Source organism: Meleagris gallopavo, unplaced genomic scaffold, assembly GCF_000146605.3.
Source record: "Meleagris gallopavo isolate NT-WF06-2002-E0010 breed Aviagen turkey brand Nicholas breeding stock unplaced genomic scaffold, Turkey_5.1 ChrUn_random_7180001957424, whole genome shotgun sequence".
Classification (NCBI taxonomy): Eukaryota; Metazoa; Chordata; class Aves; order Galliformes; family Phasianidae; genus Meleagris; species Meleagris gallopavo.
In genome coordinates, this window is record NW_011217650.1 from 56,309 (window position 1) to 79,073 (window position 22,765).

Below are 22,765 nucleotides of genomic sequence, written 5' to 3' on the forward strand. Positions count from 1 at the left end.
AAAAAAAAAAAAAAAAAAACAAGCTTGGGGATCAAAACTCATGTTAGAACATGGAGCTGGGAGAATTGGACTCTGGGAGGGGAAGACAGCCCAGCTCCTTACCTCAATTCACATTTTTCAGTAGTAAGTTTTTTAGTTCACCAGGACTCTGAAGGGGATTGCATTGATTTCCATTATTTTATTAAAACACATCCAAAACATCTCATCTGAGGTCAGTGTTAGCTCCTAGAATTCTCCTATGAGGTACACAATATTAATTACCTTTATTTAAAACAGAATGATGTTAAAATGTAGCTGGCAAGCATCTAGGAGATCTGGGGATAGATGATAAGCAGGACCAGGGCAGGCTTTCAATGGACTGTATGCTGTAACACTGAGTCTCACCTCACCAACTTCCTGTGACAGGACTAAGGTCAAAACTTGTGTAAGAAATGCATTCCAGCTTGTAGGGCAACAATTAATTTCTGGTTTGGAGCTGCCCCTCTGGGTTCAGGTAAAGTAGGTGCCCAACTCTGCTCCCCTGATGCAAAATATGAGTTTGAAACATGAAAATAAGGGTCCTGATAAGTCAAAAAAGCTGGAAAGTAGCAAAAAAAAAAAGTGTTTTACTGTTAGTGCTGTGAGCAGTTCGTTGTGTTGCTTGTTTAGCTTCTCACATCTAATTCTGAACAGGTTCCTGTCTGGCAGTAGACAGTCCTGAACAGGCAAGAACTGTTGCCAATGAAGAACTATTTAGATCAAACCTCTGAATAAAGTCATCCCTCTGGTTAATGTGTGTTAAGTTCTTTTCACAGCCACTGGAACCACGTTGTAATAACCACTTTGCTTATAGGGGTTGTTTTTAAAAGTGAGAATGGAGATATCAATCCGTGGTAGTGAAAGGTGGAAAACGATACTTACAAAGCCCTTGTTACTTATAAAGTCTGTTGTTATCCAAGAGAAATACCAATGGGTGTTTTCCCTGCAGTGTTGCTCTTGCATCTGTAGTGAGTTTTCTGGATTTTGCATCATGGGGTGGCTGAAGCTGGGAGTGTGTTCCTGGGGTGGCTGATAGGGAATGAAGCCATGGAGTGGCGGGGATTAACTAAATGCGGTAGGGGAAAGGTGCTTCCAAATAAATAGCGTAATGTGATTTGGATGTTTTGGGCACCGTGCATCATTAGTTGCACTGGTACTGTTATGAACAAAGCTCGGTCTGGAAGCATTGGGTTGTGAGGCTGGGTCTCTGAGATCAGCAGATTGATTCACATGCCTGGTAAATGGCACTCAGTATTGTAACTTTGTCAGAGGTTGTTCTGCCTTTTGTGCTAGCTGCTGCTGAATACTGAGATCTGTACGTCACAATGAGAAGTGTGCAGGCAAAGTCCCACCTGCAGATAGTGCTTGGAGCCAGAGCCCTAGCGCTGCCTGCTGGCACTGCTGGAGCTGACCCTGCGCGGGCGAGCTGTCCTTGTGCTGCTGTAGGCGAGTTGGTTCCTGGTTCTGATGTGGGTTTTCTGTGTGTCACCTGGCTGGACAGCTCTCCTTGCCCTCTGCCAGCTGGGCAGGCAGCTCGCTTCTGCTGAGATGATCTTTTACAATCAAACATTTTTACAGTCATTTGGATCATGTCTACTTTAGAAATTTTACCAGAGTTCTGTAGTAAACTGAATTTTATTTTAAATGATGTAAATTATTCAAATAAAATATCAAGCATCTGTCATAGCATTAATAGTCTTTCTTTTACTTGCATACAAAAGTGGTTTCACTTTTCTTAGTATTTATTTGATTGTATGGGGGCAGGCTCTCAAAATCTTAGCGAAAAACACACAACCTGTGTAACAACAACAATCATATACATTTCTTGAAATGAAAACCATTTGTATCAGGTGTCAGTGCAGGATCAAACAACTGGAGGGGGTGACACTGACACCAGTAGCACACTCATATGGGCTAAAGCAGCATCCAGGTAATAACCCTGAGGGTGGAGAGAAGAATGGTACCATTTTCTGTAACAGCTTTGGTTGTTTCTTTTGCAAACTGCGAGTCCAGTTTTGGCATCTCACAGGCATGCAGCACTTCAAGCATGACAGCAGCCCTGTTATTGCTGAAGAGAAGTGAGTTTTTGCAGTTAGGGCTGCTTTTTTAATTTTTAATTTTAGTAGAATTTCATGTCCAGCAGGGAATATAAACTGTGAATAGACTGCACCTGGTTCAATATAATTATTAATCTCGTGGATTAGCTAGATGGCTTCAGTTTTAAAAAGACTGTTAATTGCTACATATTTTTATAGAATTCCTGGCTGTTTCTACACTGAAAAGTAGTTCCTGTTCTGAGGACTTGTACTTGTGCTCAGATTTGCCAGACTTGCTTGTTTTCCAGGGCAGACCTGCTGCACAGGTGGTTCAGTTTTAATAACGGAGAAAATGCCACTTTTCCTTCACTTGTGGAAATTTTTCCCACTCATCTGTCCTGTTACAACTACCTCTGAAAATACTGAGGTTAGGACGTGGCACTATGGTGCTGTGTGAATGGCTCTTACTTTTGTGTGGCGTTATGAATGTCCAGCTTGGCTAAGAGTCTGAACATGTTTTTGCTGAGTTGGTCTTTAAAAAGCAGTTCCCTACTGGGTTAAAGTACACTTAATTGATCCTCATGTCCCAAGTGTCAAAGTACACAGAGGGAAAATTTTCCCTCTCTTTCTACCAGCTAGCACTACTTTGCTGGCAGGACCTCCCATTTTCTTGTGACCTGTGACACATCCTACATTCCCACATTCCTCTGCTCCAAACTTATTTGCAAAAGTAAGGCAGCTCTGTGATGGCCTCATTTTGTGTGTTTGCTGAGAACAGGCAGTGGGAACTACTGTAATTGCTTGCATCTATTTTTACTTTCAGAAGGTGTAAGGACTGCCTAGCTGCCTTGTGTTCTCCTTACCTTCTGTATGAGAAAGCCAACCTTGTCTCCAGGATATGAGGAGAATATGAGATACTGAGACTGAAGAATCTTGCTCCTGAATGCCTCATTTCTCTGAGGAAGGAAGGCTTCTTAAAATGGGACTGGGAGACCTCATTTCAGGTGTGATATGCTGGTAGCCTAAGACCTAAGATACTGGAACCATCCTGAAGGCCAACATCAACTCAGGCCCTGCAGGGGCTCCATTCTCTGCTCCACAGAGCATTCTCATTTGCAAGATGGAAACTAATCCATGCATACACCATAATCGCAGAAGATCAGGGCACTAATGTAGGACCTTCTTCCTCAATTACAGTTGTCACTCCTTCCCTTGCACTTCTGCTCCCCAGTGCTATGCTGTGTGATGTTTTTGGGAATGCTTGCACCAAATAAGCAATCCAGATAACTGCGTAACCTGCTATTGCTGTAGCTGTTGCTCTGCAATTCCCTGGCTCTGGGTAGCTGCAGAAGCAGGCAGCAACATTCACAGCTGGTCCAACAGCAGTTTCCCTAACCATTGGCATTTATGCCACTGAGCATACTTTGAGGTATTACAGGTGTAACTGAGGAAACACTGAGGTGACCAATTACGCAGTGGCAGCCCAAATTTTGGAGTGGGAGCACTTGCACATTGTTGCTTACACTAAGCATGTTTCAAGGTCACTTGTGGCTTCAGCAAGAGGGATTGTGTGATTCAACCACGATGCACACACACAGCAGCAGGGATCCTGCAGGGTTCCAACACTTTGTTTGGTTGTTCTTGACTCAAAACATCAGCTTCGTGTAACCAATAGCAGTGTTAGTCTCTTAAACCCCACCACCTTTAACCGGACTCTCTTCTGATGTGAAAAATCAATTGTCAACTCAGACCATGCACACTCTGGCTGAGCTGTAACGCAGAGATCAGACAGCATGCAGAAAGTAAGCTTTTAGATCCTTACTATTAGCACCAGAGTGAAATTCAAGTGCTTAGTAATGTGCTAGATGAACCTACAGGATAAAGTCCCATGTACATAAGCCTTCTACTCGACCAATTGTTAGTTCTGACTTAAGTGACTTCTTGAAGTTCTGGAGCATTAGTCCCAAGCAAAGAACAAATGCTCAAATAGTCATTCTTCTTCTGAAAGGACCGATACAACTTCTCCTGTTTTGATTTTCATTTAATTTTGACTTGTTACTTTGATATACTTTAACAGTGCCTTCTCTCTGTTTCCTCACTTCCATTTGCAAATACTTTTCTGGATAGCTTTTGAACATTTCTACTTGTACCTGTATCTGGCTTCAAAATATTATGTGCTTTTTTCCTTACTTTCTAATTTTCATGGCTGAATAGAAGTGCCTCTTACACAAGAGCTATGAATACTGTGTACAGGACTGCCAGCTGCTTGGTGAGATATTTAAAGGCTGCTGAATGTCATACATATGAAGGATGCGGCTTACTGGTGTTAAAGGAATAGAATCCATGTGGTGCCAAGTAGTCACCTTTCATTTACTGAGAATTTTCTCCAACCTTATCTAAAATGCACACTAATCACAAACATCAAACCAAAAGCAATCCCCTACCCACCTACACCCTGCAGCACCAGCTATGGTGAAACACTGGCTGGGTCCAAAATTGTTCTTGTGCTGTTCTTGTGCGTATGTAAGAAAGGAAGGTCTAAACTGGTGGAGACGTTTGCAAGGATGCGTCAGGACTAGAAGAGTCAGATAAATAGATCTGAAGCTGGGCTCTCATGGTTTGGATACACTTTGACTTCAGTACCAAGATTTCATCTAGCTTAATGATGAAATTCTGAAAATCCTGGGAAAGAAGGCAAAAAGAAAATTAGAGAACAAGAGCAGCAACAGGTTGGAGAAAATCAGCATATTTTTGGTATTGTTTTCCATTCTGCAGTGCAATGCATTTAATCAGTGTTTCCTTCTGACTCTCATAAACAGCAAAACTCAATGCCTCTAAATACAGAATAGCAACCTGCCATACAGTAGGATAAAATGTGATATGAAATTAATTAAAACTGAAATGGATGCAATTTAAGTAGGGTTTGCAGTAGTAAGGGAGCACTCAGAGCAGAATTTGGTGCCCTTGTTGACTGGTCCGTATCTAAGAAGTTGGGAAGTGTCAGGATTCTCAGGGCTAGGGACTACAACTACTGCCACACAAAAATTAATAATTTTCAGCCTTATTTAGCAGCACCCCAGCTATCAGGTGCACCCTATGTCTTATGCACTATCTTGTCCTCTGTCCTGCAGGGACACTGACACTGTAATGAAGACTAGCCCAGCTGTCCCAGCTTATGTTTCATAAGCACTTTAAACACCATATGGTTCAATACATGGCTGGAATCTCTCCTGTGGATGTAAGTTTCATGGCTGGAAAAGTTGCAGCCGTCTGTAAGTGGAAGGATATAAACTGGTGTGGGAATCCAAGCTTATTTCATTGCTCAAAGAAAGGTCATGCTGTGAAATATGCCCAGTAGTGTTAAGTTATTCATCTGTTGCTGAGAGGCCTGGCAAGACTATCATAATTCTGCTAGTTAGAAAATGGTGTTTGCTACAAGGGGCAAAGAAATGTCAGGCTGTGGAGTTGACTAGTCTCCAATTAGCTGGGATCAATTGGCCCAACAATTACCAAGAAAAATCTCAAAATACAGCTGTGAGAATGAAAAAAAGGTTGCCTTGTATTACTGCATTTTCTGCCACAAAATTAATGCAGTTAATTGCTCTTGTGCTGCTTTGTAAACTTTCATGTGTTATCTGGGAATACATCACATGCAGCTGGAAATCACAGCATATAAACCACATGATGGCTCCATTCCAAATTCCCTGAGGGTAAAGTTCCTGTAGCCACACTACAAATCTGAACTGTGAAAACAATTAAAAGTTATTTTGGTAATGTAATGCAGTAATGGAATTTGGCTTTATTGATAAGACAAAGGATTGGGAAGAGCAGGAAGTTCTCACTGAGAAATGTTAATTACTGAGGTGAGAGAGGAGGCTTACCACATAGTGCTGTGACACACACCTACTAGGGGGCAGGAGAAACTGAGAGTGGGAATTGCATGGCTAGTAGTGCAGTCATGCAGGTGCTGGTCCTGAGCTTTAGCCTTTACTAGTGTGATGATAAGTAGATAAGCCAAAGAACACTTGAGTGACAGAAACTCATGAAGGCCTAAGACATAGTTGTTATTGACTTAATGAGTTAGCTAGCACTCAGATTGAGTGGGGTGGGAGTGGCATATCTGCTGTGTGATAAGCAAAGGGATCCCAGAAGGAAGAGGCACTGTGACATCCACTATACCACCAATTGTGGCATCCTATCTCATGTTTTATGGGTATACTGTTTCCTGCAGAATTGATTTACTTGGTTCAACCTGTGAGGAGGAAAATCTTGGCCTGGAAAGCTGCCCTCTTTGGTGTAGTCCAGTACCAATGACACAAAATAAGATGAAGTTGTCTTATCAGAAAAAAGCAGTTCAGAATTGGGCCATCAGCTCCCTTCTCCCACAGCAACTAGGCAGTGTGGGAACTCGCAAAGCCACGGTGGGTACTAAAATGGTGCAGGCTCTGTTAGGACTCAGGGAGGCACCAGAGAATGAGGAGAAACTCACAAGACTTGTCACTTCATTAATTCAGGTTAATGATCTTCCAAATCAATTATGCAGGCTCAATGGGCAGTGAAATCTTCATCTAAAACACTTACCATTCCTGACATCTGATTTATCAAGTGTTCTTCCTTGAAGCACAAGGATGCCATTTCATCCAGCTGCTGCCGATGGGCCTGAATCATAGCCTGTCTGATTAACAGAGAATATATCCTTGGTTACGCAGCCTGCTGCACTCCCTGTAACTGCTATTAAGCACCAATAAACTTCTAAGAAGGAGGGATGCCCCATAGGAAGCCTCTCTGTCCTGTGATCCCTGGCATTGAGAAAGTGCACACCAGTGCTCCTTGAAGTGAACTGCTCTGGTTTTGGGTAAAGAAGACCTTGATGACCAAGGGTTGCTCTGGGAGGAGTGACTGCAGACTGTTAGCAGAGCAGCACATACTACTTTTTACCATGCAGAAATGTAGGAGCAAAAAAATAGATATATCTGCTAAGATTGAGAGGTAGTAAGTCACTTTGGTGAAAATTAGGCAGGCACAGTGGGAAGGGAGTGCTGCAATTCCCTCCTGTCAGTAAGTTTCTCTGGCCAACAACAAATTTTCTGTCATATGAATGCTGACAGTGGCAGCTCTACATCTAAAGCTTCAGTGACCAGCTAGTTGCTTTTGCTGTTTTTCTTTCCATGGGGATGCAACAGCTATCACCTGCTTTTTGATGGAAGATTTTGATGTATTTTAGGTGCTTAATAGCTTACAGAAAGCCAATCCATTACTGGGAATTTCAGCTTATGTTATAGTATTAGTTCTTCTAACATTATCCTACAAAATTCTAATAAAATAATTGGCTTCCTATGAGATTTTAAAATATCACTAAATAAAAGGCAATTATATATAAGATAATGAGCATTAATTATCATTAATCTTATTAAATAATTATTTCAGTGATTGATTTTCTATCAGTTTTTAAAAAGCATTATATACAAATGAAGGTAAATGTACCACATGCCTACAATTTACAAGCTTCATAGTAAACATTAGTGACAAGCAAGACTTACTGTGCCTTTTCTACGGCCTCCTTCTGCAGTTTTCCCACTTCTGATACAGCACTTGGAGAACCTGTGTTGCTGCTCGATGGGCTGTTTGCATTTGCTAATGGCTTAGTAACTTTGGTTGCAGATCCTGAATCTACAGCAAAAGTTTCTTGAGTAGAAATAGTCTGCATCGATTTGCTCTTAAGCAACCCTATTTCCTCACTTCTGAACAATGACTTGGCTGAGTCTTCAGAACAAGTTAAGTCCTCATTTCTCAGTCCTGACGTGGGTTGCAAGAGGCCGCATTCCTGAGACGGGGACTGGACTGCATAATCTGTATTTTCCCCTGTTAGAATGCATGATGCACCTGAAAAATAGCTCTTCTCAGTTAGCTCAGTGTTTATTTTCTGAGACTTAACATTTGGTCTTTGACTTGAGTCAGATTTTCCTGAACTACCAGTGTTCTCATTAACATCAACATCACACTGTCTGCCATCCAAGTATTCTTTGCACTTTTTGCTATGGAGAAACAAAGCACCCTCTCTCTCTTCTCTGGCTTCTGTGGATTCAGCTGTGGATGTTTCTGCCAGGTCATTTCCAACAACAAAACTGTGAAGAACTCCTTGATTTGATGAATCTGAGCCCTGAAGGCAGCAGCACGGCTTCACACCACAGCAGGTGGGTGAGAGCCATTTGTCCCCTGCTTGTGGGGAATGCTGCAGGATGCAGTGTCTCGCACCACGATGTGCTTGCTCCCTCAGTTCCAGCATGCTGTCTGTTAGAGCTCTGTTCCTCGTGCACTGCCAGGTCTCCTCCTCAAACCTTATCTGGGAACTGTGCACTTTCCTGCCCAACATCTGTTTTACATGAGGAGACTTTTCTCGTTTAGAAGAAACATTCTCTGTATCAGTTCCTTCCTCATAGTCAAGAAGAGATAGAGCAAGAGGGGCTGTTAGCTCAGAACTGAATTCTGAGGAACAACTGGAAGATCTGCAATGGTTAACATCATTCTTTTGACTTTTCCATTTAATATCTCCTGTAACAACATCCTGTCCATCCAAAGTGGATTCCTCTTCCTCCTGCTGGAGGAGAATCTGTTTGCATTCTGGAGGTACCAATTTCAATATAGGAGAAACGTATGGGTTTGAAAGACCCTCTTCTGGAGTCGAGGTGTCTTCAGTAGAGTAAGTCAGACATCCATGTTTGGATTTGTACTGCTTATGATCAGCTAGGAAGTCTTTGCTTTTATTCCAGTTACAAGCAGGATCATCTTGTAAGCAGTACGGTTTCTCTGCAGTGTTGCTCAAAGACAACCCAACAGCTAAGTCATAGCTCCAATCAGATGGAGTTTTGCTGCAACCTGCATTTTTAATGGATTCCTCCATCTTTGGTCTGCCCTCACTAGAATCCCAGCTGTCATCTATTTCATTTTCTTGTGCGGGTATTGCATACTTAAAAAATAAGTCCTGTCGCTTTTGGCCTTTTTGTTCTTCTTCAGTTCCTTGTTCTCTTTGATGGAGGAAAAAAGAATGCTGACTGCATTTATTGCTGTTTCTTCTTTTTACACTCTTTTGACTGCAGACAGGCGAGAAAGAATCTTCACTGAAATCACTGTCATCGAGATCTTCCAGCTGCATCTCCTCTTTGCTCTGTGCTTCAGTGGCAGTAGGACTTAGCTCCTGCTTCACTTGAATCTCCTGGGGCTTGTATTGTGTCAAAAACCTCTCAAGAGGTTGGTAGCTCTGTTTTTGCTGTAGAATAGGTGGCTGCTGAAATTGCTGGTGATAGAGGCGTAAATGCTCCTCCCTTTCTTTCTGAAATGGAGACAGATTTGTCCACACTTCAACATACTGCTTAGCAAAGGTGTGTCCCCGTTCTTGCCTGCTGTCGGAAGGCAGATTTCCATCTCCAAGGGAAAAATCATCCCTAGAAACAAACTGTTTCTGCACAGGTTGCACAGTCTGGACTTTTAGGCACTGGGCAGGTGCTCTGTCTTGCATGTATTTGTCTCTTTGGAGACTTTCTTTTGTTTCTGCTGTGGCAGCATTTTTGATGATAAAATCCTTTGCAACGTGGTTCTTCTCAGAGCAAGAAGACAGATCATCGGTTTTCTTCTTCAAGTGATGTCCTATCCGTAGGACTCCCTTAATTGGACTACTGTGATGGAACCACAGCGAGCCGGAATTTCCTTTGTAGGCATGTCCTTTGCTGACTCCCTTGGGTGTAGAGGTCAAAGGGCCACTAAGTGACTGGAGTGCTGGAGGGGACATCTTTGTTTTTGTAGCACCTGAAGGATGGTGGAAGCCTAGCTTCACTTTCTTTGGAGAGCTTTTTTCTCCAGGTGGCAAAGAGGGAGAGTTTTGGACTCGTTTTGGAGATACGTTTCCAGCTGTCCGACGTCGGTTTGTGACAGGTGTAGAACATTTAATCCCCTTCTTCAACTCTTTGACCCTGTAAATGAAGTTTGCTTTAGAAGCTGTCATGCTTTAGATAAGTGTCATGAGAACAAACGAATGCTTTCATATATTAAAGCTAAATACTGTCATGATTTCTGTTTTAATTATCAGCTATTGAGGCAGGCATCAAAGCACTTCTACAAAAATTCCTGGACAGGACAGGCCTGTAGCAGTGTTTTGAAGTGCTTTCTTGAATAGTGTATAAGAGCTGGACTTCAGTCACAGCAATCCTTGGTACATGTACTCACTGGGAGAAGAATCAATTGAGAGCAGCCCTGTGGAGAAGGACTTGGGGGTCCTGATGGACAAAGAGCTGGACATGAGCCAGCTGCATCAAAATAAGGGTGGCAGCAGGGAGAGAGAGGGGACTGTTTCCCTCTACTCTGCCAGTGTGAGGCCCCATTTGCAGTACTGTATAAGTCTGGGGACCCCAGCACAGGAGGGATGTGGAACTGTTGGAGAGTCCACAGGAATGCCAAAAGGGGATGAAAGGGCTGGAGCATCTCTACTATGATGACATGATGAAGGATCATGGCTTGTTTAGCTTGAAGAAGGCTCCTCTACACCTCATTTCAGCCTTCCAGTACTTAAAGGGAGCTTATAAAGGGGATGGAGACAAACTTTTTACATGATCTGATAGTGATGAGACAAGGGGGAATGGCTTTTAACTTAAAGAAGGGAGGTTTTGGTTAGATGTTAGGTGGAAATTCTTTACTCAGAGGGTAGAGAGGCACTGGCACAGGTTGCCCAGAGAAGATCCTATATAAGAGTGGAACAGGTAAGGATTTTATTTGCATTGTGAAATTATATTTTCTGCTAAAAGTCAGCATTTGCAGTGTAACCACAAAAATTACACTTTACTTTTTTCATGTTGTTTTTCACCTTGGCAAGACTGAACTTCATCTCCTACCTGTCAGCATATCGTAAAGTGTTCAGGGTATGCTCTGTAGCTATGTGGCTGGGTGATACATTGGCTATCATACAGGTCTTGGAATTGCCAATGAAAGAATCCTTTAGGACCTAGGGTTAGAGGAAAAACCAAGTTTAAGATCCTTAGCAATCCATATATTTATTTTTAATCTATGCTTGTTCGTATTTACACAAAATATGTGGCAAAGTGATTGACTTTAGCATGAAACTTATGAAAAGTTAGATTAAGTTACCTTGAATTTCCCATACATTAACAATCTGTGCAGAAGCAGATTAATGATAGGTGATGCACAGTAACTCTTTTTTTTTTTTTAGATGTAGTTGTCTTGTCTGAATTCATCTTGACATTCTCTGTTTACAATTTAAAATGAATATGAGTGTTAATTAGTGCTTTGAATAAGCCCTTGCATCATGTGCCACAAGGCTGCCCATATGCTTCATTCCTCAAAACATATGCTACAACTGCAGTGAAGAAATGATGATCAGAATTCCCATTATTGTTACTGCACAGATCTAAGATTGTTTACAGAGTGAGTAGAAATGGATGGAACTCTCAAAGAACCTGTTTCAGTAGTTACACACAATGTGAATACCTGATTATGACTAGTCCATGGAGCTCATCGTATAAAAATACCAACAAAAGAATGGAGATTGAATCTCAGAATTTGGGAGTTAAGGCACTTTTGGGGAAGCTATGCTTCTGTGTTTGCTCGTTTGTTTGTTTTAAGCTACCATGCCAGTCCCTAAGATTGACTGGGTGAGCTGGCAGCTGGCCTCAGACTTGTGATTATCTTTTAAATTATTTTTTGAAAGAGTTATGCATTTCTCTTCAAGGGTTTAATAGCAGTACTGAATCATGGTTGTTTTTTTCCTTAATTTTCATTTTGTCCTTACTAGGGAAGTAGCTACTATTGTTACCTTTCTGCTCCTTTTACCTGAGTTAACTTGCTTTGTCGGAAAGGTGTATGTGCATGCTCCTGATCCAAGGCCCGAATGCATTCCTTTAGCTATCAAGAGAAAACACACACACACAAGTTTAGTTTCTCTACCAACTAAATTCATCAAACCTAAGCTATTTACTATTTCCCTCATGCACCTTTAACTCCTACCATGTCCGTTGCTGCCACAGCAATGAATGGCGAGCTTTGACTAGTTCAGCTATGAGCAGCCATTCAGTTGCACCCAGGAAGCAAAGCTGAAGCCATGTATCTCAGCCTGCCAGCTTATGGGATAAAAAAATGAAGCCCCAAAAGCTTGGTATATTCATGCATATTCAACACACAGCTCCAGACTACTACAGACTTGCTGCTGCACCATAGCTAATGAGTTTGCAGACAGTGTACACCAGACTGCTGCAGCTTGTATGCCAGGTGTATGCTGGATTCATATACCTGTAACATCCTCAGAACAGAGCTTTCCACGCTCCACCTTTTATTAACCTTTTTATTCTAAAATAAGCTCTTCCCCTGCTGAAAATGAAACAAAATACTGCTTTCAGATAACAACAGTGCAAATCTCTTATGCCGCTCTGGCAACATTTAATACTTTCATATTTTAAAAGAGGCACTGTAAGCTAAACAAGGGTATATTCTTCCCCACAGTGATTCTAATCTGCAATATAGATATTCCCTTTAAGCAAACTGCAAATGCGGGTACAATGGAATGTGTTAGAAGGTTGACTTCTTTCTTCACTCCAGTGCAAAGCCTCAAACCCAATTAGAATGGAGGACATTAAAAAAAAAAAAAAGAAAGCAACAAAAAATGAACTGTGGAGATGTGGAGGCTGCTGTGTTCCAGCCCATGCTCAGAAGGCAGTATAGATGCAGCCTGAGTAAACATTTCACTGTGATCTTTGATCACAGGCTGATAAGGACTATACACAGAACACTGAGAATGAAGCAATGGACTACCCAAGGAGTGGAGATACTTCCTTCCAAGATTAGAGAGCTTCCATTAAAAACAGCAGGATATGTGCAGGTAGCTACACTCAAGCCTTTCACAAAACACAGCACATGTTCTCCATGTTAGTAACCATCAACAGAGGTGGCTAGTAGTTTTAAAGAAAGATGTCTTGATTTGTTATCAGCAGTGAAAAAGCATGTCACTTTCAAACAAGTGTTTGTATTTTTTTGTCCACTGGAATAAGCCCAGTAGCATCACATCAAGCCTGGACATGCCCTCACACTGGCAGATATGGACTATATAGCCACAAGACAAGTCATTTATAAGAGCAGATATCAAAGGAAAAATGAGCAGATGACAGTGTTGTCGTGGCAATACTAGCATGAAGCACTCTTTCTATATTTAAAGGAACAACACCCACTTGAAATGGCAAGTATCTCTTGCATTTACTGCATTTTATGAAAAATGATACCTCCAACAAGTACAAGATCAATTATATTTAATACTGCTTCTCATAATTGTAGCGTCTGAGTATCCTCTACTTGAAAATAAATATTCAAACCAAAACTTCGTATTTCACGTATTTTAAGGCTAGAAGTGTATGTCAGGATCATGAAGGGCAGAGCTTTGTTTTATAGGCTGAAGCCTTTTATAGTTAATTAAATCACTACCTCTAGGTACCTAGATTGCTTATTTACCCCGCTTCACAAAATAGCAAAAATGTGCACACTGATTGTAAAGTTCCTTTTCAGTTTCATGAACCTATGTTAAGCCCCAGCCCTCAGGCATCAGTTCTGCTCAGATGCTGACCCCCTATGCCACTCAGTTATTCACCAGCAAATAAGGAAGTGTGAAGCTCTAAACACACTCACTTTACATGCCGTCTCCTATTTTAAATGTAATATTCTACAACAGTAAAGCCTCTGTGCAAAAAAACCCAATCCTCCATTCTGAAAACAGAGCAAGTCACCTATTTGCTGAGTGCTAAGAATGTCTAAAAGATATGGTTATGTGCAGTAACTTTTGTGCTTTTGACTCACGCTCACTGACTGTTTATCATCTTCGTCTCACCTAGCAAAACCTCAGTCATCAGTGAGCTTTGTTCCTTTGAATTAAAGGAGGTACAAAACCTTCTACACCATCCCTACTTAGAGGCACTTCTGCTTTATCTTAGATGACAGATTTCTGCTCCTTGTCTCTTTTTGCATAACTGTGTACATTTCTATGAGAAGATTGTTTCCATTACGAATGCCTTTCTTGTTCCTTTTGCCCCATACATGAAATGCTGGTTCCTGCACTCTTGAGTAGTTAAGCCCTTTATACCCGATTTCATAGAGGAGTCTGAGTTCAAGTGGAGAAAACAAGCAGCAAGAACAGATGTGCTTTTATGAAACACATTTGGCAATCCCAAGCCAATACTCTCTGAAAGTAAAGCTGGACAGCATTTCTAAATAAAATATGATACAATCAGTACAATACAACTAACATTTTCCAGGCTGTGTTTACTTGGCTGGCTGTAAAGATTGATTAAGAAAACTTGATTTTCATCACAAACTATTATTAACTTTATTATATTTATAACTATAAATAATATTAATATTAATATTAATATTAATATTAATATTAATATTAATATTAATTAATATTATATTATAACTCTATTAAATTGTCTTTCAGGCATGAGATTAAACTAGAAAAACTTGGTATTCTGGTTATTTTTTTTCCCTTCAAAGAATCCACATGCATATTATTTCATGGTTCACTTTTATCCAAAAACCCATGCTAATAATTAACTACAAAACCTTCCCTAGAAATTAGTAGCTTACTGCTAAAAGACTTTGGTTTATTTCTGCTCCTTCCATTTTTGTTTGTCGATCTGAGTCTCTGGCATCAGCTGCCCTTTCACTGCCAGCCAAGTCAATGAATGATATCCTAGAAAAAAAACAAAATTGTGTTTATCTTACAGAGTTGTTTTTTCTATTTTTTTTCCTTTTTTCTTCTTTTTTAAACCAGAGAAAAGCAACACATGACATCAGAAAAATGGTCAGAAATTACTACCTTTGATATAAAGAGAAATACCCACTGGAATTAGCTGAGTGTCAAAATATGCGTAACAGCAGAACAGTGTCAGAGCATTCTGACACTAGTATTAGCATAACAGAAAGTATGACTGCATGTGGTGAGTTTACTCCACAGTTTAACAGATAAACTGTTTAAAGTGTAACACATTCATCTCTCTGGATAGTCACCATGCTTGTAGCTTCCTAAGAACAAGGATAAAGGAACTAAATTTCTTAATTTTTTTCCAGATAAAACAGAAAGCTGCCTTGTCAAGTGGGAATTCAGGGTAATATGAACAGAAATTTCCAGTGTAGTAAATCATACATTCAGCTTTCCATGCTTCTTTTCCCTTCTTCACCCAGAACTCCATTAGCCCTTCTCACATTGCCTAGACCTGGGTGCCAGTTATTGGACTATTTATCTAACAACAACTAAAAAAAGAATAGCACATGCCACACCTACAAAAACTTTGCCTTTTCCTGTCTTCAATATTTGTGGTACTTCCATTTTGAGTTGTATTTAAAATTAGACCTTGGGAAGAAACTGCTGCACTGTAGTTGCTGGAAGGGTTTGTCAGCATGTTTTTTGACACTCAGCAGTAATGTAAATTCCTAGACCTCTATCCTCAAATCTGTTTCTTGGGGTTATTTAACCTGGAGAAAAAGATGACTGAGAAGATGCACAATTGCAATATTAAGGGCTGCTACAAGAGTAAGTAAGCTGCTGTTTTTGTCTGGTACAGATAGCAGGAGAGTCACACATTCAAATTGTCAGAGAAGTTTAGACGAGGTACTAGGATTCCTCTGACAAAAGGTAAACATTTGTAATCTCCACCTGTGCTGATCAACCTGGGCTCTCTTTGTAGTCAACTACAGGAGAGCAGTCCTTTCTGTCAGATGGATTTGCCCCTTGTCTTTGATGACTATGCAGAATGGGATGAATTAAGTCCCAGCAATGACTATTTCTTTCCATTAACTTCAAAGGTGAGGAGCGCACATGTAGATGTATCCACTGCAAACATCTACCCTTGGGCAGATTAACACCCAAGACAGGAAAAAATTTTTAGACTGAAGATGAAGGGAAGGATTTGATTGCCAAACGTCTTTGCTGGACGTTTTTCAAACAAGTCTGACAAACCTCTTACATAGGTGACATACACACTCCCGTTGGAACGAAAAAAGAACTATTAAACTATTAAACAATTCTCTTTGAGTCCTATCTTCTGATCTAATTCATAGCTACCCAGGAACATGATGCCTCCTCTTAGTCCACCTTCCAGATGGCCCTAATGACCTCCTCACAAGCTCTTCGCAATCCCCTTTCTAGCCATACCTCCCAAATGTCCTGTTGGCTGTGTCTTTAATTTGGATTTGGATGATTGCATGAGATCGAGAGGAATCTGAGTTGACTCCGGTAGCTCCTGTGCTACGTTCCTTTCCTCCCTTTAAAATCACCTGTGAAAAAAGAGGGATAAAATCCATGCAAATTGTAAATAAAAATAAAATCTCCCAGGAAGAGATTGTGCCTTAGCAAAATGAAGGTACATTAGGAGAAATGCTTCATTATAGCCTTTTGGTGCAAAGTAGATGTTAATTTAGACTGGATGTCTCCCAGTGTTTATGTTCATATACAGAACTTTGTATATGAATTTGTTTGCAGAGACACTAAGGAGCTTAGAAGATTTGCAGACAAGAAGTTGCTGCACTGCATATTCACTCTGATTTGCAAAATATCCAGACTATAAAATTAAAAATAAATCTATGGCAGGAAAGAAAGGAAGGAAGGAAGGAAGGAAGGAAGGAAGGAAGGAAGGAAGGAAGGAAGGAAGGAAGGAAGGAAGGAAGATAGTCTAGTAGACTAATGGGATTGACTAGTTGCAGTTTTTTTCATTTCACTTTTTCATGTAGTAGTGTATTACCAGAAAATAAAACACAAAACACAAAATGCCAAAGCCTTTCTTCATCTCCATAACTAAAAGGATAATGCAACAGAAAGGAATAAAGTTAAAAGGCTAACTGCACTCAATACGAAAAAATAAAAAAACAAGGCAAGATAGAAGAGCATAGGCTCCCTCAAGATATAACTCAGGATAATTCACTTTAGCAAACTCTTAAGGACTATTACTAGAAGTCTAGCACAACAGTACCTTCATAAAACAGAGTCAGTAATCTTATTTCTGGTGGAAAGAAAAAAATTAAATATTATCTATCAAGATTAATATGTTCTTAGTTGACAAATGTGCATTATTCATGCCTTTCAGTGGCAGTTCTCAACCAGCAGCTGCAGCTCCCAAGAATTATGTTAGTGCTAAGTGCAAATAATTTCTGAACCAAAGCCAACTTCAATGAACATTGAATAACTAGGTATGTATTCAAGACCCTTCCCTTATATTTGCACAGACTATTCAGAATCTCTGAGTTAAGCTAGTGACATTCATGTGTTCAAAAAAGCCTGTGGTCAATGTAAAATTAGTTTTTTTGCTGAGATATCTGTGAGAATAAAGTCGCTTAATGGCTCTTTTGTGCGTGGAATGTGAGAACACAGAGTGTTAATCAACCTTATAGCAGATTTACATTCTAATTTACAGAAACATCACCAGTGTGTCCCAAAGCTTGAAGTTAATGAAGATAAAGACAGAGTTAAATGGAGTATAATTGGGAACACTGTGCCCATTTTAATGAGTCAATTACAGTATCAGGTGCCTGCAATGTACAATTCATTACTGAGAAATGGGTTAAGCTATTCAAATTCAAGCTAAAAAGAAGACAGACTTAACCAGGTGTCTTGCTGCAGGACTGTGCAGAAAATTTGCTAATGTTCTTGTTTGTCTCAGCCAGTCAAGGAAGGAAGACTGAAATTTTGCTTGTGCTGAATATCAGCCACCATTTAAAGATCCTAATTTCATACAGCTGTTATCACCCATCATTACATACGCATTGTTTAAAATTCTAACTCAGATTTACTATTTTCCAACTTTATATATTTTCTCACACATCTATATATTTTTTGTACAGAAAAGTTCATAGAAGCCAAAGAAGTCACACTCTGAGAAAAATACAGATCCATCTTTCAGAGTTCCTTACTGGAACATCATTCGATTTCTGGAATAGTGACAGTAGTCTGTTTCTTGGAAAAGATCTTTTCATAAGAAGTGGCAGCAGAAATGACAGCTGTAGATAACAGCTTGCGTGTCCCTAACATAAGTGATGCTTACCCAAGGAAAATGTCTTCTCTGAAAGAGTGGTCAGGCACTGGAATGGGCTGCCCAGGTAGGTGGTGGAGTCACCATCCCTGGAGGTGTTCAAGAAACATTTAATGTTGTACTGAGGGACATGGTTTAGTGGGAAATATTGGTGTTAGGTGGATGGCTGAATTAGATGATCTTGGAGATCTTTTCCAACCTTAATTATTCTATGCTTCTAAGATGTTTACTGAATAATTTAACTCCTCAGCGTTCTGCTTGAGGTTGCCAATTTTAGAACATTTAACAACAAGCATATATGTGTACAACAGATAAAACAACAGTCTTTTCTGTACACAACTTATCTTACAAATCTGTACATCACGCTTTATGACAAATACTGAGGTTACCTCCAACAGTAGGTCTACAGAATCCACCTGGACCTCCCGCAGTCCAACTATTTGAACAACATGCTTGCTATCTTCTCTTGCAAAAAGCCTGAGAACAAAACATCACAGAAATGAGATTTCTGAAGTCTCAAATGGCAGCAATAAAAACACATTTCATTGCTATGACACTATGTGAAAAAGCCATAGATGCTAGTGATTAGGGGAAGGGGACATTCTCTCTTTATCTGTCATGCTCTGTTCAAGCTCCCAGTATTTTTCCACAGGAATTAAAAGCAGATCCCATAGCTGTAGAGTTAAGAGTCCAGTGCAGCTTTGCTATGAATTGCACAGAAATGTTACAGTATAGAGGAAGAATACAGGCATGATGCTCATGGGAGAAAGCTTAATCTCCCCCTTCAATGTTATGTAAGATCTTACTTAATCTGACTCTATGGCTCTGGAAGCTGCTTTAAAATCCTTTGCAAAACTCTTGGGAACTTGAACACATTCACCTCCAGAGGCAGAAAACCTTTCTCTTGTGCCCTTGTCCAAACAAAACTGGGGCTGAGGTCCTACTACTGACAGTGATGGCAGCATCACCTTCAGAGGTGCACTTTAGTTCAGATGCCAAACTACTGGGTTAATGATTTCTGGGAGGAGATGAGCAGACTTTGCCGTTTCAAGCATATACTGGACATCAACAGGATCTTCAGAGACTGCAGCGGTAAGAGCAGCAGCCCCACTGGCACAACAGTAGGGAATGAGGGAGTTTATGTTTGAGCAGAGACAGACAGTGATTCCACAACAGTTGGCATGAGAACTTCTGGTCATAGGAATGTTCAGCTACCTATGGATTACTGTAGCGTAAGCAAAACAGCATGAAATTGTATGTCACCCACAGGCCTTTATTCTTATGTATTTATTCCTGTCAAAAGAGTTCAATCAGGGGTCCTGTCAATGTCAGTCACGTTTAGTTTCAAGTTCCACCTTCCTCCCCAGCTTTGTCCTAGGAACAACTCTTAATAAATATGTAACATTTATTATAAAAGGTAATTTTTTAAAGTTAATCACATGGAATAGTAACAGATTGATTTATAAACACTCCCAGTTTATAGCAATCTATCTTTTATTTCCATACCTCTTCCTTCCGTTTAACAGGTCATAAAGCTGTCCACAGTAGATCTCATAAAAACTGATCAGAACAAGGTGATCCTTCCTTGATGGTGATGCTTCCAGGTGACTAAAGATGTCCTTGGCAGCCAAGGCATAGAGTCCTGGGTTCCGCTGAGTACCTATCATTGTGTACGTCTTGCCAGCACCTGTCTGCCCATATGCAAAACAGGTTGCATTGCCTCTGTAAAGATAACTTAGATTTTTAGTGCCACGTCTTACTCATTGTCAAAAGAGATTCTGCAGTATCAAAATCTACATATATAGCTAACTTTTGGCAGTGAAGCTTGGTTTTCTTCCCCATCTGAGGAACTGCAGAACACTTAACAGTTATTCCCAGTCATGTCTTAAGGAAAGCTGATGTGTCAAGGTTGCTGTGTCTCTTTTTTCTAGATTCTCGAAATACATTTAAGGAAGCTAAGAATTCAGTGTAGTTCTTCCAGCTGTTTAGGTACTGTGATAATACTGTAGCATTATCAATGGGAATATTTCCTTATGAATCACAGAGAAAAAGGATGCGACATGAGGTGCAAAACAGCCACAAGTCAGGTTTTGTGTTAACAGATACTGCACTTTATGAAGATGAGCAGTTCAGCAATGCAATTTACCAAGTGAGGTTAGTTTGCCTCAGATTGCAGTTCTAATGCAGGTAAGTCAATCTAATGCCTTGTTGCTGCTGAGGGGAGGGTGCTGATCTTCCCTTCCTCTGCTCCCCGCTGTGTGACCTGTCCCACTGACCTATTCTCCTCTGTGCTGGCTCCGATGTCTGACTTTACTGCACTGAAACAGCAGAAAGCTCTTCATTTTTTTTGCAGGCTAATTTTCTGCTGTTTCAGTGGAGTAAAGTATCTCACAGAAAATCACAAAATAGGTGAAAGTGGCTTCACGTAATCTATGGGCATGTGTCCAGTAGGACAGGATGGAAGAGGACCACCAGCTTTCAGTGGCAGAGAGTATTTTATACACTCACTCCAGCCAGTGTAACCAAAATCTTAGTTTATTTCAGATTGCTGCATCTTTGTCATCATATCACCTTAACGCATGTGAAACACCAAGCAGGTCTCAGGATACAGCTCTGCAGTGCTTCAAGTCCATCTAAATTGGGATTACTGCATGTCTATTTTCTCATCCCTGCACTTGTACAAGCACTGAACTCACAAGTATGAGATGAACAGACTTAGAGAGCTGAATCAGTCAAAAAGTGAACGAACAAAAATATCTACATAACAACTGATTTACTTCTCTCCCATGCTCTGAAAGAAAGTTTTTCAGCAGATTCAAAAACTCCTGGATGCACAGAAGTGGGGAAAAATGTAGGAATGCAAATGGCTCAGTGAATAATTTTTCCCCAGATGAATTTGCTGAATTAGCTTACTAGAGAGTCAGACAAGGCACCCCTTTTCCTGGCATCACCAGAATAGCTGTATTGTGCATTGTGTTTTTAGTGATTGCCATTACCAGCGAGATATAAGCCCTATTTTCCTTTTTTACTTCTCTTTCTCAAGAATGTGACACTGTTTCTACTGATGATAGTCAGAGATTTTCAGGACTGGAATGCTCCATTTTGTTACGCAATCCTTTCCTTCAAAGATTCAAAAATGTAATTATATTTAAGTTTGTTACTTTGCAAGAAAAGAAGATCACGCATGAATTTCCCAATCAGGAAGTATGTAAAAGTATGTAATTGTCTAAAAAAATATATAAATAAAAACAAAATAAATTCATTCAAAATTAATTACAAGGTAATTAATAATTTCTATTCTATTATCCATAAAATCAAAATAGATTGCAAAGTTATTAATACATTTCTATTGCTCTGTAAAACGTACTGATACATACAAAAATATCCCACAGCAGTCTCATGAAAAAGTCACAAAGAAGCACAGAATTGTAGGGTATAGAAGAGACCTCTAGAGATCCTTCAGCCTTACCCTCTGTTAAAGCAGGTTCCCTACAATAGGTCACAAAGGAAAGCAACCAGGTGAGTTTTGAATATCTCCAGGGAAGGAGACTTCCACAACCTCTCTGGGCAGCCCGTTTCTGTGCTCTGCCACTCTAACAGTAAAGAAGTTTTTCCTCATATTCATACGGAACTTCCTATGTTCTAGTTTCTGCTCATTGCCCCTTGCCATACCACTGGGCCTCACAAAAACCAGCCCAGCCCATCCATGTTACTCCTGCCCCCCAGATATTTGTAATCACTGATGAATTCCCCCCTCAGTCTTCTCGAGGCTGAACTGCCCCAGGTTTCTCAGCTGTACCTCGGACGGGAGATGCTCCAGTACCACAGCCATCTCTATGGCCCTCCACAGGACTCTCTGCAGTAGTTGCCTGTCTTTCTTGAACTGGGGAGCCCAGAACTCCAGAATTCCCACATTGCGCCAGATGTGGCCTCACCAGAGCAGAGTAGAAGAGGATCACCTCCCTCGACTTGCTGGCGATGCTCTTTTTAATGCACCCCAGAATACCACTGGTCTTCTTGGCCACAAGGGCACACTGCTGGCTCATGGTCAACCTGTTGGCCTTCAGGACACCCAGGTCCTCCACTGCAGAGCTTGTTTTCAGCAGGCCAGCCCCTAACCCATACTGATGCATGCAAAGAGGTTGTATTATTCCTCATCAGATTGAGAAAGATGAGGCCTTACAGAGTTTGGAGCATACAGTCACAAAGACATCCTAAAAGGGGGATGGTATGTAGAAAAGGTTAGATGAATGCATTTTTAAAAATATGCAAACAGTAAAAGGAAAATGAAAGCGGTATATGAAACTGGAAAACATAAAGGTGGAAAAATAACAAATGAAAGCACAGATGCCCTACCCGCTAAAAATATGCTGAATCAGAGGATGAGCTGTCTTCATATACACATCTTGATTGGTACATGACTCCCCAAAGACTTCATCAAAGTAAAAAACATGCTGAAAAATAAATATGATCTTTACATGAAAATGAACGTGTTTCATTCCCCTTCACCCACATGCAAAGGCAAATTTAAATAACAAAAGTTTTCCCAGTGACTTCATATGGCTTTGGATCAGGTCCAAAGTGATGTAGGACATTTAGCATGCAGCATGACACATGTAGAACATCATAACTAATCAAGAGACT

General features: G+C 40.5%; 1 protein-coding gene across 3 annotated transcripts in view; it reads right to left on the reverse strand.

The window, feature by feature from the left end:
• Window positions 1–1,637: 1,637 nt before the first annotated feature.
• KIF24 (kinesin family member 24) overlaps window positions 1,638–22,765 on the reverse strand; it is a 33,449-nt gene continuing 12,321 nt past the window's right edge. For all 3 annotated transcript variants that reach the window (XM_010728354.3, XM_010728353.3, XM_010728355.3), the window contains 10 exons: window positions 22,478–22,575; window positions 19,628–19,843; window positions 18,511–18,598; window positions 16,252–16,373; window positions 14,685–14,790; window positions 11,892–11,963; window positions 10,937–11,046; window positions 7,595–10,021; window positions 6,636–6,729; window positions 1,638–4,736 (listed from right to left, as the gene is read on the reverse strand). In XM_010728354.3, coding sequence (XP_010726656.1) covers window positions 4,593–4,736; window positions 6,636–6,729; window positions 7,595–10,021; window positions 10,937–11,046; window positions 11,892–11,963; window positions 14,685–14,790; window positions 16,252–16,373; window positions 18,511–18,598; window positions 19,628–19,843; window positions 22,478–22,575 — 3,477 coding nt within the window. In that variant the 3' untranslated portion in view covers window positions 1,638–4,592. The remainder of the gene's footprint in view (window positions 4,737–6,635; window positions 6,730–7,594; window positions 10,022–10,936; window positions 11,047–11,891; window positions 11,964–14,684; window positions 14,791–16,251; window positions 16,374–18,510; window positions 18,599–19,627; window positions 19,844–22,477; window positions 22,576–22,765) is intronic.